The sequence below is a fragment of the Coffea eugenioides genome, chromosome 11 (assembly GCF_003713205.1).
Source record: "Coffea eugenioides isolate CCC68of chromosome 11, Ceug_1.0, whole genome shotgun sequence".
NCBI classification, from domain to species: domain Eukaryota; kingdom Viridiplantae; phylum Streptophyta; class Magnoliopsida; order Gentianales; family Rubiaceae; genus Coffea; species Coffea eugenioides.
The window spans coordinates 37,486,236-37,499,424 of NC_040045.1; the positions used below are offsets into that span (position 1 = coordinate 37,486,236).

At 38.9% G+C, this 13,189-nt stretch overlaps 2 protein-coding genes across 2 annotated transcripts; both read left to right on the forward strand.

The window, feature by feature from the left end:
- The first annotated feature begins 2,013 nt into the window (after positions 1 to 2,013).
- Positions 2,014 to 2,610, forward strand: LOC113752498 (ankyrin repeat-containing protein At5g02620-like). Its single transcript, XM_027296611.1, has one exon. It carries the CDS (start codon positions 2,014 to 2,016, stop codon positions 2,608 to 2,610), a length of 597 nt encoding a protein of 198 aa, XP_027152412.1.
- Positions 2,611 to 4,148: 1,538 nt separating this feature from the next.
- Positions 4,149 to 10,441, forward strand: LOC113752499 (protein ACCELERATED CELL DEATH 6-like). Its single transcript, XM_027296612.1, has 7 exons — positions 4,149 to 4,550; positions 4,665 to 5,025; positions 5,166 to 5,303; positions 7,332 to 7,420; positions 8,182 to 8,800; positions 9,079 to 9,629; positions 9,741 to 10,441. Exons 1-7 carry the CDS (start codon positions 4,149 to 4,151, stop codon positions 10,404 to 10,406), a joined length of 2,826 nt encoding a protein of 941 aa, XP_027152413.1. The 3' UTR covers positions 10,407 to 10,441.
- The last annotated feature ends 2,748 nt before the right edge of the window (positions 10,442 to 13,189 follow it).

The following is a 13,189-nucleotide window of genomic DNA, read 5'->3' on the forward strand; positions in this document are numbered from 1 at the left end:
TTCAAGATTCAGCTTTAATAGTGCTGCAAGGTCACAGCAGCTTGGTACTTTTCTGTGAACGTAGGGGTGAGGTTTTTCTTACAAATTACAAGAAAGCCAGTTCTTACTTAACTTTTTTTACATTTCAAGTGAGATTTTTTTTCCCAGTTCAAGTGAGACTCTAATAAGTCTTACAAGCTGGAAGAAGAAAAGGGAGGGTTTTGAGAGTGGAGTCAGGAAAATCAACATTTAATTGTTCTTATCTAACATACACGTAGTATATGTTGTTGCATTTCAATTGTTATCTTTTACTACATTCCAAATATATAACTCGATTTCAGATCCTCATTTTGGTAATACTTACTTCACTGCTAAATGCTCCATTAGTCTAGTGCTTTCAAATAGAAATTCCATTTTCTCCTTTCTTGAGCTTAAATCAGGTTCTGATCACAACGCTCAACATGGTGGTAAGAAAATTCTTGCAATGCCAGCTGAAATCTCAGATAACAGAGTAACGGTTTTGGGCTCTTGTAATGGCTTGATTTTTTTTTTTTATCTATGATCTCTAACTCTGACCAGAAGTGCACTCTTGTTATTTTGAATCTGCAACTGCATGAGTTTGCATTCCTCCCCCAACCAAAAATTGAGAAAAGAGCTCGTGAAGATGTTTGTGGATTTGGACTTAGTCCAGCAACTGGCCAGTCCAAGGTCTTGAGAATTTTCACCAGAATGTGGCAGCCAAGAAAATCAGAATCTTAGGTTCACACCATTGGATTTGATGATGGCTGGGGAACTGTAGGCAAAACGCTGCCCCTTTCCAATCGCTAAAAAATGGCCTGAACATTTTAATAAAGCTCGATTTTGTGAGGCTAGTCTTAAGGGAGCTCTTCATTGGATAGTTGAAGATTCTCATTATCCTGACTTCATATAGTCATTTGACCTGGAAGAAGAAGAAGAAGACGGCCATCCAATTCCACCTCCCCAAATTATTGGAGGAAGAAGCTGTTGGACTAGTCTTGGAGTATTCCATGGTGCTTGCCCCCCTTGGTTTTGATATATGGTGGATGAAAGAGTATGGAGTTGTGACTTCATGGACTAAAGAAAGTCCATGAATGCTTATGATTTTGTGTCCGGACTAATATTTGGACGAAATATAACATTCTGGCTTATGATTTTGTTGTTTTTCCATGCTTTGAAATATGATCAAACAGCAGAAAATTGTTTCGTGGTTTTTTTTTTTCCTTCCCTTTTTTCTGAATGTCGCTTAAATCTTGTATAACTTGATGATATCTCTAATAATGCTGGGACATCTATGCTTCGAACTGGCAAAGTCATATGGTCAGCTGTGACTTTATTGCCTCAAAAACTGGTTTATTTGGATTGTAATTTATTTGCCAATTTTTATTTATTTACATCATTAACATATTTTTAATCACTTTTTAATCTTATATAAATCATATTAAGAAAGTGCTACAATATTTTTTTTTTTTCAAAAAATTACTCAGCTAAGAATGAGTGTACAGTCAAACGCAATTTTGTCCGCAGTGGCAATGGCCAGCATGTGGATTTCATATATCAAGATGCAGTAAAAGAAAGAATGTCTGACAAAAAGGGGAAAAAATAATCAGAAAATCGTAATTGCCTGCCACCTTTGACCTAGATCTAGATCCACAGTCAAGTCATCAACACTAAAATTTCCTAGCTTTTTCAACATCATTTCTCTTCTTTCTTGTTTCCTGGGCATTTCTCTCCTGATAATCTATCATTTTTGGTTGCTTTCCTTTGCTTTCTTGCTTTCACACTCACCTCAGCTCGATTATCCTCTGTCCTCCATTCACTGTGGTGTAAACAATTAAGAATGCGGCCCCTTTTTCTTTTCGCGGTCATTTACTAGTGGATCTTTTCTCAATAGCAGTAGAAAATTTTCCTGCAAGAAATTTCTTGAACGCTTCCCATGTCAGGTCATCCATCCCTTCTACGATCTACTTTGACAATAAATAGGTGGTGCAAAGGCTACTTAGCCAGAAAAGGCAAATGGATCCTCAATTATACAAAGCAGCCCAATCGGGTGATTCAGATGTTATCAGACGGTATGCAGATCGGCTTGATTCTCAGCTGACTCCGAACAATAATACAGTCCTTCACATATTAGCACAATTCTGTGACTCTTCATATGCTGTTGAGCAGATTCTTGGAATAAACCACTCCTTGCTGTGCAAACAAAATGCAAAAGGTGATACTGCCCTGCATGTAGCTGCTAGAAACCGGTACTCTGGTGTCGTGCGAGCTCTTATTGATTGCGCAAAAGATGGTGAAAAGCCTGACAAACATAACTCTGAAGGGAGGATAAAGATGCTGAGACTGACTAATGACGATAAAGACACAGCCCTGCACGTGGCTGTAAGGACAAACTGCTACGACATTGTGGAACTCTTGGTAAAACAAGATGATGAGCTTCCACACCCCCGGAACAAGGCAGGGGAGAGCCCTCTTTATCTTGCTGTTGAGAGGGGATATCATGATATTGTGGATCTGATTTTAGGAACTTGTAAATCACCATCTTATCATGGTCCTCATTGTACAACGGCCTTGCATCGTGCAGCAATGGGGAACTCCTCAGGTAATGCTTAGCTTAGAATAAATTGAAGAGCATATTATGTTTTAAACTCTCTCGTCTCCGTTCAGTAATCATCTTAGTTAAAACAAACAAAAATGGTGGCTTTATGAGTTAAATTTTTTTAGTCCAACTATAGCCGTATGGATAGATGTGTCGGCAGGGACGGAGCCAGAAATTTATTTTTGGGGGGGCTGAAGTGTATTAAATTTTTTTTTTTGTGACGAAATAAATATATTTAATAAGTAAAATTTAGAATCAATAATTATAAAAATAATAAAAACATATAATTATACATACCCAAAAATTTGTTATTGATTAACACTTGAAGTATTGGTAGTTGTTGCACTCGAATAATTCAATTCTTTTTTTTTTAAGGTTGAGAACTAGAAATAGTAATTTATTTTAACTTTTAAATCTTGAGAACTAAAAGTGCTTTTTTTTTTTTCAGTTTGGTAAAATATGACGACTTTGTAAAGCTTAACACCTGCTTGAGAGGAAAAGTAAACACAGATGGTTTACTCAGGAATAGAAAAATAATGACAAGTTGAACAACAGAAAAGAACATTACAATGTACTATGTGTCTAGCTTGTGTACAGAATACAGTCTTGATCCAATTGTGATCCATGCCACTTAGACTAAGCAATAACTGTTAAAACTTCAAATTCATTCACAAAATGTAATAAGGTCTCCAAAAGAGAGAATGGGAAAGACTTTGAGAAGTTCCATTTGCAGTGGGCAAAGACTTGACGTACTCAAACTAAACAAAGCTGGATATTTGGAACTTTCTTGACTTTAGGCTGCCCATCCAGCATTACTACTCAATTCTGCACAGACTGGAAACCACCTCAATTGCCATAAATTCCATACAAAAGGTCAATGTCCACTTTGGGGACCAGGCCAGTTAAGAAGCACCCAAATAATGAAAGCACCACACCCATCCATTAATTTAACGTCGCGTTATCAAGCTGGCATATTGCCCATGAATTCTTCATCCTCTTAGCCAGGAACCTTCTTGTCTCGTTCTCACTCGGCCAAGTATAAAAAGACATTCCCAATGCTGATGTCCTCTCTCAAATCCAAAGCTATCTGATCATATACTAGCATATAAATTAACCCCCGCTTCAATTCTTCTCTAGAATTTCACCTTACGACTTTCATACTAGGGATTTCTTCCAGTTAGTATTATTACCAAAATCTAAACCAATGGCCGCCGGAATCCCCTATATATAGGGGTTTTCCGGCGGCTTGGGGGGGCTTAAGCCCCCACCAGCCCCCCCTTAAATCCGTGGCTGTGTGTCGGAATTCCGTGACAATTTTGAAATTCTTTATTATTCTTCTCTTAGTCAACATAGATTTGTTATAGAAGTGAATCTTGAATCAGTGAGAAAATATTTTCAATCTGATGATTGCACAGAATGCGTGAAATTGTTATTAGGCAAGTTGCCAAACCTCACAAAGGAGGCAGATCGTGATGGACAGACTGCATTACACGTTGCTGCAAAACTCGGTCACCAGGAAGTTACAAAATTACTACTGTCAGCAGATAAGTCCATGGCCTATATCAGGTCTTACAAGGTTAACTCCATGACGTCCGAGGCAGCCCTACATGTAGCAGTGAAGTATGGGCATTTAAATGTGGTAAAAGAAATTTTATCACACTGCCCGGATTGTTGGGAGAAGCGCAATGGTTATAACCAGAACATTCTTCATCTTGCAGTGGCGAAAGAACAGAAACAATTGTTGGACTTCATCTTAGACAACGTTTGGGGTTCTGAACTCATGAATGAGAGAGACCTTGATGGAAATACTCCTCTCCATCTTTATGCTGCTACTAAAAATTTGGATGGCTGTAATCTCGCAAGTCACATCCATGCAGATAAGAATGCCTTCAATGTTGCTAATTTCACTCCGCTAGATGTGGTCGTACAAGCTCCTGATCAGACTGAAAGACTGGTAAGTATCTTCGGCTATTCAGTACTTGTTCGGACTTCTTATGAACTCTTTCTGCAGTTGATTCTGTGCAAAAATTAATAACTACTGCCATTTTTCAATCTCATGTTCTTTCAGAATGTAATCAAGGATGAGCTGGAGAGAAATGGTGCTACTCGAGGATTTCGATGTAGTGGAACTAGATTGAAAGGAAAGCGTGGAAAAGCACTTTACGAAAGCAACCAATGTCATCGACCAGAAGAAGATTCAAAAAGCAAAGCTGAGACTAATTTGATAGTTGCTGTACTGATACTAACAGTCACTTTTGCGGCTGGTTTTACTGTTCCAGGGGGGTATGAAAGTAGTGATGGTCCAAATAAAGGCATGGCAGTTCTAAGACACAAACCATCTTTTATTGTCTTTGTAATTGCTGATATGATTGCCTTGGGATACTCCTCAGCAGCAGTTTTTACACAATTTATGTTTTCACCTTCAGAAGGTGAATTCTTCTTATGGCGCAGTTTTCCTACTACACATGGGACATTAGAATTGCCCTGACGGCAATGGTGACTGCATTTGTTTCGGGCCTGTTTGCTGTGCTTTCATCAACGATAATGAAAGTCTTGCTATGTTCACTAGGGATCACTTCATTGCTTGGGTTTATGGGATTTTTTGTACTTTTTGGAACTGGAAACTTCGGCATTCAGCTCAAGAACGCTGGAAATCAGTGTAAGATCATTTTGTCATTGTCGGGTGGAAGACTTGGATTTGCAATTGGTAGGATCCTGTATTAGGGACTTGTACTGTATTTTCATGTAGTAATGAAGTGAATGTTGTTAATGGGAATACTTGCTCTTAGATTTCAAGTTAAAGAGATTCAATTGCTTTCAGAGGACTTGTGAATTACTGACCAAGCACAGATGCACTCTATAACTTCCTGTCGGCTTGGTTCCAAAATATCCCTTTTTAATTTCACAAAGTTGAATTTATATATAATCATTTCCGATACTTTATTTGCTCTGTTATTTGATTTCTTTTACTTACCAGTGCTGGTTGTGTGGTTCCTTATTGTGAACTAGTCCAAAATTCTTCCATTTTCCATCACGCACGAGCTACTTAACTTTTAACTAAAATGCCTCCGAAAGAGCGTACAAGCCATTAGTATGCACTGTGGTTACTTTTGATATATCGACCATCTGAGCTCCCTTAGCTGTTCTTAAGTTTCATAGCTCTTGCACAAAGTTGGTTGATTTTGATTGCTGCTGCTAATAGAAAGGGTTAGAGTTCATTTCCTCGGGATACTGTCAACACCAGCTTTTTCACTTACCTTCTACCAAAACACACACACGGTCTGAATTCCAATTTCATTGTTGTCATTGCATGATACAGGTTTCTCAATCCCCCAAGTGATTATTTAAAATATTATTTGAAATAATTACTGCAACACTATATGTACGATAAAAGGTTGTTAGAAAAATAAAAAACTGATTAAAAATTGTAGTTGCGATACAAGCAAAATAATATTTAAAAAAACTATTGCTATCCAAACACACTCAGGCCTCTCACTCGACTAAGAATGACTGGACAGTCAAATGTAATTTCCTCCCCCAACCAAAAATTGAGAAAAGAGCTCGTGAAGATGTTTGTGGATTTGGACTTAGTCCAGCAACTGGCCAGTCCAAGGTCTTGAGAATTTTCACCAGAATGTGGCAGCCAAGAAAATCAGAATCTTAGGTTCACACCATTGGATTTGATGATGGCTGGGGAACTGTACGCAAAACGCTGCCCCTTTCCAATCGCTAAAAAATGGCCTGAACATTTTAATAAAGCTCGATTTTGTGAGGCTAGTCTTAAGGGAGTTCTTCATTGGATAGTTGAAGATTCTCATTATCCTGACTTCATATAGTCATTTGACCTGGAAGAAGAAGAAGAAGACGGCCATCCAATTCCACCTCCCCAAATTATTGGAGGAAGAAGCTGTTGGACTAGTCTTGGAGTATTCCATAGTGCTTGCCCCCCTTGGTTTTGATATATGGTGGATGAAAGAGTATGGAGTTGTGACTTCATGGACTAAAGAAAGTCCTTTGGCGAACTGCATTGCCTAGCAGTATCGTAGCTGCTGTGATTTCTTCCTGCAAATATTGCTTGTGAGATTCTCGCCCCTATTTGGAACATGTCAAGATACTAACTGTAAAATGATTCGTATCGCTTGTGCACTGCTGTGGTCTAAATCTCCTGATTGGTAACAAAGTTGCTCTCTCTTTCTCTTCGTGTGTAGCAGTGACAATTGCAACAGCAGCTTCTTGCTTGCCCTTCACCGAATTTTCTAAGTTGTCGCTATGGCAACTTTTCAGATGGTAGAGCATTATTCTTATTGATGGAAGATAGTAGAGCTGCAGTGATTTGCACAAATCTGTTTGATTTGGTTTTGAGAAACGCTATCAATTGAATCATGTAAAAGGCCTTTTGCGGCCTTGTTTGGAAAACAAGTTTTTTTACCTAGTTTGTCTGATACAAGTTTTTTAACAACTAGTTATTAGTAATCTCAAAAAACTTCTTAAAGTTTTTAAACTATACACTTCAAAATATTCAAAATTTTACCTACTTTAAAATTTTTTTCTACAACTTCTACAATAAGTTACAATAAAATTTTAGATAAACACTTAAAAAATTCACTTGCCAAATGGGGTAAATATTTGGACGGAATATAACATTCTGGCTTATGATTTTGTTGTTTTTCCATGCTTTGAAATATGATTAACTGGCAGACAATTGTTTCATGGTTTTTTTCTTTCCCTTTTTCAGAATGTCGCTTAAATCTTGTACAACTTGATGATGTGTCTAATATTGCTGGGACATCTTTGCTTCGAACTGGCAAAGTCATATGGTCAGCTGTGACTTTGTTGCCTCTCTCTAACTATGTGTTTCAGGAGCTATTGCACCTTTCTTTCTTGAAACTTTTTAAAGTTGACTATCACTCATGGAAATTCAAGATTGGACTGCATAGCTAGTTGGCAAAGTTCTACTTCCTTGGAAACTATTTGGATTGTAGTTTATTTATCAACTTTTATTTATTTATATAATTAACATATTTTTAAATCACCTTTTTATTTTTCCCATGACATATAAAAAAAATGTTATGGTATTTTTTTTTTCAAAAAATTACTCAGCTAAGAATGACCGTACACTCAAACGTAATTTTCTCGCTGTGGCCATGCCCAGTATGTGGATTTCATATATCAAGATGAAGTAAAAGATAGAATGTCTGACAAAAAGAAAAAAAATCAGAAAATCGTAATTGCCTGCCATCTTTGACCTCGATCCACCATCAAGTCATCAACACTAAAATTTCCTGGCTTTTTCGAGGTCATTTCTCTTCTTTCTTGTTTCCTGGGCATTTCTCTCCTGATAATCTTTCATTTTTGGTTGCTTTCCTTTGCTTTCTTGGTTTCACACTCACCTCAGCTCAATTATCCTTTGTCCTCCATTCACTGTGGTGTAAACAATTAAGAATGCAACACCTTTTTTCTTTTGGCAGTGATTTACTAGTGGATCTTTTCTCAATAGCGTAGAAAATTTTCCTGCAAGAAATTTCTTGAAAGCTTCCCATGTCAGGTCATCCATCCCTTCTGCGATCTACTTTGACAATAAATAGGTGGTGCAAAAGCTACTTATTCAGAAAAGGCAAATGGATCCTCAATTATACAAAGCAGCCCAATCGGGTGATTCAGATGTTATCAGACGGTGTGCAGATCAACTTGATTCTCAGCTTACTCCGAACCAAAATACAGTCCTTCACATATTAGCACAATTCTGTGACTCTTCATATGCTGTTGAGCAGATTCTCGGAATAAACCACTCCTTGCTGTGCAAACAAAATGCAAAAGGCAATACTGCCCTGCATGTAGCTGCTAGAAACCGGTACTCTGGTGTCGTGCGAGCTCTTATTGATTGCGCAAAAAATGGTGAAAAGCCTGATAAACATAACTCTGAAGGGTGGATAAAGATGCTTAGACTGACTAATGACAATAGAGACACAGCCCTTCATTTGGCTGTAAGGACAAACTGCTATGACATTGTGGAACTCTTGGTAAAAGAAGATGATGAGCTTCCACAGCCCCGGAACAAGGCAGGGGAGAGCCCTCTTTATCTTGCTGTTGAGAGGGGATATCACGATATTGTGGATCTGATTTTAGGAACTTGTAAGTCACCATCTTATCATGGTCCTCATTTTACAACGGCTTTGCATCGTGCAGCAATGGGGAACTCCTTAGGTAATGCTTAGCTTAGAATAAATTGAAGAGCATATTATGTCTTAAACTCTCTCTAGTCTCTGTTCAGTAATCATCTTAGTTAAAACAAACAAAAATGGTGGTTTCATGACTCATGAGTTAAACTTTTTTAGTCCAACTAATAGTTGTATGGATAGATGTGTAGGAATCCCTTGACAATTTTGAAATTCTTTATTGTTCTTCTCTTAGTCAACATGGAGTTCTTATAGAAGTGAATCTTGAATCAGTGAGAAAATATTTTCAATCTGGTGATTGCACAGAATGCGTGAAATTGCTATTAGGCAAGTTGCCAAATCTCACGAAGGAGGCAGATCGTGATGGACAGACTGCATTACATATTGCTGCAAAACTTGGTCACCAGGAAGTTATAAAATTACTACTCTCAGCAGATAAGTCTGTGGCCTATATCAGGTCTTGCCAGGTATACTCCATGACTAAATCCAAAACGTCCAAGACAGCCCTACATGTAGCAGTGAAGTATGGGCATTTAAATGTGGTAAAAGAAATTTTATCACACTGCCCTGATTGTTGGGAGATGTGCAATGGCGATAACCAGAACATTCTTCATCTTGCTGTGGCAAAAGAACAGAAACAATTGTTGGACTTCATCTTAGACAACGTTTGGGCTTCTGAACTCATCAATGAGGGGGACCTTGGTGGAAATACTCCTCTCCATCTTTATGCTGCTACTAAAAATTTGGATGGCTGTAATCTCATAAGTCACATCCATGCAGATAAGAATGCCTTCAATTTTGCTAATTTCACTCCGCTAGATGTGGTCGTACAAACTCCTGATCAGACTGAAAGACTGGTAAGTATCTTCAGCTATTCAGTACTTGTTCAGACTTCTTATGAATTTCTGCAGTTGATTCTGTGCAAAAATTAATAACTGCTGCCATTTTTCAATCTCGTGTTCTTTCAGAATGTAATCAAGGGTGAGCTGGAGAGAAATGGTGCTACTCGAGGATTTCGCCGTAGTGGAACTAGATTGAAAGGAAAGCGTGAAGAAGCACTTTACAAAAGCAACCAATGTAATCAACTAGCAAAAGATTCGAAAAGAAAAGATGACACTTATTTGATAGTTGCTGCACTGATAGTAACAGTCACTTTTGCTGCTGGTTTTACTGTTCCAGGAGGGTATGAAAGTAGTGATGGTCCAAATAAAGGCATGGCAGTTCTAAGACACAAACCATCTTTTATTGTCTTTGTAATTGCGGATATGATTGCCTTGGCATACGCCTCAGCAGCAGTTTTTCTACAATTTAAGTTTTCACCCTCAGAAGTTGACTGTGAACGCTGGTTATGGTACAGTAAGAGTAATACTCATTGGAACATTAGAGTCGCCCTGATGGCAATGGTGACAGCATTTGTTTCTGGCCTGTTTGCTGTGCTATCATCACCGTTAATCAAAGCCTTAGTATGTTATTCAGGAATCACTTCATTTCTTGTGTTTATGGGATTTTTTGTGATTTTTACAACGGAAGATTGCTACTTTTGGCTCCGAAATGCTGGAAATCGGTGTAAGATCATTTTGTCATTGTGGTGTGGAAGACTTCGGATTGCAATTGTTAGGTTCCGGAGTTGGTGATTTATACTGGTCTTTCATGTAGTAAAATGAAGTGAATGTTGTTAATGGGAACACTTACTCTTTAAAATGCTCGGGATACCGTCAACACCAGCTTTTTCCTTTACCTTCTACCAAGACACTACTTTTTTTTTTTTTTTTTCGAAACGTTAGAAGCTATTCATTCATTTGAAAAGGAAATTACATGTACGAGCAACGGCTCGAAAAAACACTTTACAACTAGTGCACATCAGGCACCGAGGAAATTCCATTCCTCATCCACTAAAATGCCAAAGGCATAAGAACTTAAAGCTCTAGCTCGTGTAATACTATCTTCATTAGCCAATCTAAACAAGCACATTCGAAACAACTTTTGCATGCTCAGTATGTCGTCTATCAAGGTAGCTAGCCTACTGTTAGAGGGGCTATTGTGTTTTATCTGTCGCATAAGGTCCTGGCTTTGGAACTGGATCGTTATTCTGCTCCACTGATGCTCTAAAGCTTTGCACAAGACCAGATGGACAGCCACTGCTTCATCTATGACTTTGTCACCCTTACTTCGCTCCTTGAGTGCCCATTCCGCAAGTCTAATACTTGGGTACTTGGTAGCTGTGACTCCTATCCCCAGTGGTTCCTGGCCATTCTGGCTTGTTGTAGCCACCTCCAGCTTGATGGTGTCCTCTTCATTGCTCCCCTGATATTGCTCATCCTGATTTAAAGATGTTTCTCTTGTGCTCAGTCTAGTTTTGCCTTTCATAACTTCCTCTTGCTCCAGCCACTCTTTTTGAGCTTTAACAATTGTCCGAACTGGAGAGCAGCTGGTCTTGTTTTCAAATTCCTTGCTATTTCTTTCTTTCCACAACTGCCATAAGATATTGGCAGTCAGGCCAATGTGTTCCATCCCTCCATGCCTATTCCTTGCTTCTGAAATTCTGATCCACCACCTTTTGAAATCCCCTGTTTGATCAACAGCACCATCCCATTGTAATGGAGCTGCCTTCCATACCTGCTGCGTGTGGTGGCAGTTTAGCAATAAGTGTTCAACTGTTTCCTGGTCCTCCCCACATAATCTACACACAGGATCTCCCAAACTTGTTTTCCTAAAAATTGCTGCTCTTACTGGTAGTGCCCCTGTTAAACATTTCCAGATGAATATCTTCACCTTATGTTTGATGTTGAGCTTCCACAAGGTGTTCCACATTTGTCGAACTTGCTGACCTTCTCCTGTGATGCTTGGTCCAGCTGCCTCTGGTACTATCTGCCTAGCTTTGGTACGCTCTTTCATTAAACATTTGTAGCCTGAGCTGACAGTATAGGTTCCCCCTGGATTATGCTGCCAATAGTAGTTGTCCTCCCTCCCCATCAGGCTTAAAGGAATATTCAGTATCTTCTCAGCATCGCTTTGATTAAAATGCTGGAAGATGGTGTTCCTCTTCCATCTATGATGGCTTATAAGTTCATGTACCATCTTCAAGTTGAAGCTTTGAGGTCCAAGGGAGGTTGGCCTACCTGAACTGGAACCTGGAATCCACTTATGGCCCCAAATGCTCGTACTTCTCCCGTTACCAATTTTTCTGATCACCCCTTCCTCGATTAGACTTCTAGCTCCTAACAGTCCTTGCCATATCCAAGAAGCATTCTGTTGTGGCCTGCAAGTTAGTAAAGAATCCTTTGGGAAGTATCTTGCTCTCAGCACTTTACTAATGAGAAGGTTTGGGTTGGTGAGGATTCTCCATATCTGCTTACCCAACAGTGCTCTGTTGTAAGCTTCAATGTCCTTGAAGCCCAAACCTCCTGCATTCCTGTTCATAGACATTTTCTTCCAAGATAGCCAATGCAATTTGTTTTTCCCATTTGCTTCTCCCCACCAGTAGTTAGCCATCAGAGCACTTATGTCCTTACAAAGCTTTCTTGGCAGCTTGAACACAGACATGGCATAAGTTGGCATTGCCATTGAGACTGCTTTAAGCATTACTTCCTTGCCAGCTGTGCTCAGTAACTTGTTCCTCCAGTCTTGTATCTTCCTCTTTATGTTTTCCTTTATAAAACCAAAGATTTGCTCTTTTGTCCTAGAGATCACCATAGGCAGACCTAGGTACTTTCCTTGTTGCATCTCCTATGTTCCAAAGACATATTCTTACTAAAGAAAACAGATGACTTCTCTAGATTGATTAACTGACCTGAGGCCTCCTCATACGTTTTAAGAATCTTCATGATTTCTGCGGCCTGCTGTTTGTTTGCTTTGCAGAAAATGAGGGAATCGTCTGCAAAAAAAAGGTGAGTGATGACTGGTCCATGTCTGCTTATCCTCAGCCCATTTATATCCTTTCTCTCTTCAGCTTTTCTCAACAAATTTGAGAAACCTTCTGAGCAAATAAGAAATAAGTAAGGGGACAGAGGGTCCCCTTGTCTTATTCCCCTTTTAGGATTTACAAAGCCTTTGGTTTCCCCATTACAATTGAAAGAATACGTGACAGTCTCCAGACAGCTAGTTATCCATGTAATCCATTGTGCACAAAAACCCATCTTTTGCATCATAGCCTGTAAGAAATGCCACTCCACTCTATCATATGCTTTGGCCATGTCCAACTTTATTGCCATATAGCCTTCCTTTCCTTGCCTTTTGTTTTTGAGGTACTGCATGTACTCATGAGCTAGAATTACATTATCTAAGATTTGTCTGTCTGGGATGAAAGCAGATTGTGTGTTACTTATGCACTTGTCCAGGACAAGCTTCAGTCTGTTAGCCAAAATTTTGGAAATGGTTTTGTAGATGACACTACACAGACTAATGGGTCTAAAGTTTT

What these genes read in the sequence shown, in the direction of transcription:
- LOC113752499 (XM_027296612.1), top strand. Translation starts at nt 4,149, where the DNA reads ATGGCCTATATCAGGTCTTACAAGGTTAACTCCATGACGTCCGAGGCA. An exon ending in TATGTTTTCACCTTCAGAAG is followed by an intron (nt 5,026 to 5,165) that starts GTGAATTCTTCT and finishes TATGTTCACTAG; the next exon opens with GGATCACTTCATTGCTTGGG. An exon ending in GCAAAGTCATATGGTCAGCT is followed by an intron (nt 7,421 to 8,181) that starts GTGACTTTGTTG and finishes GACAATAAATAG; the next exon opens with GTGGTGCAAAAGCTACTTAT.
- LOC113752498 (XM_027296611.1), top strand. Translation starts at nt 2,014, where the DNA reads ATGGATCCTCAATTATACAAAGCAGCCCAATCGGGTGATTCAGATGTT.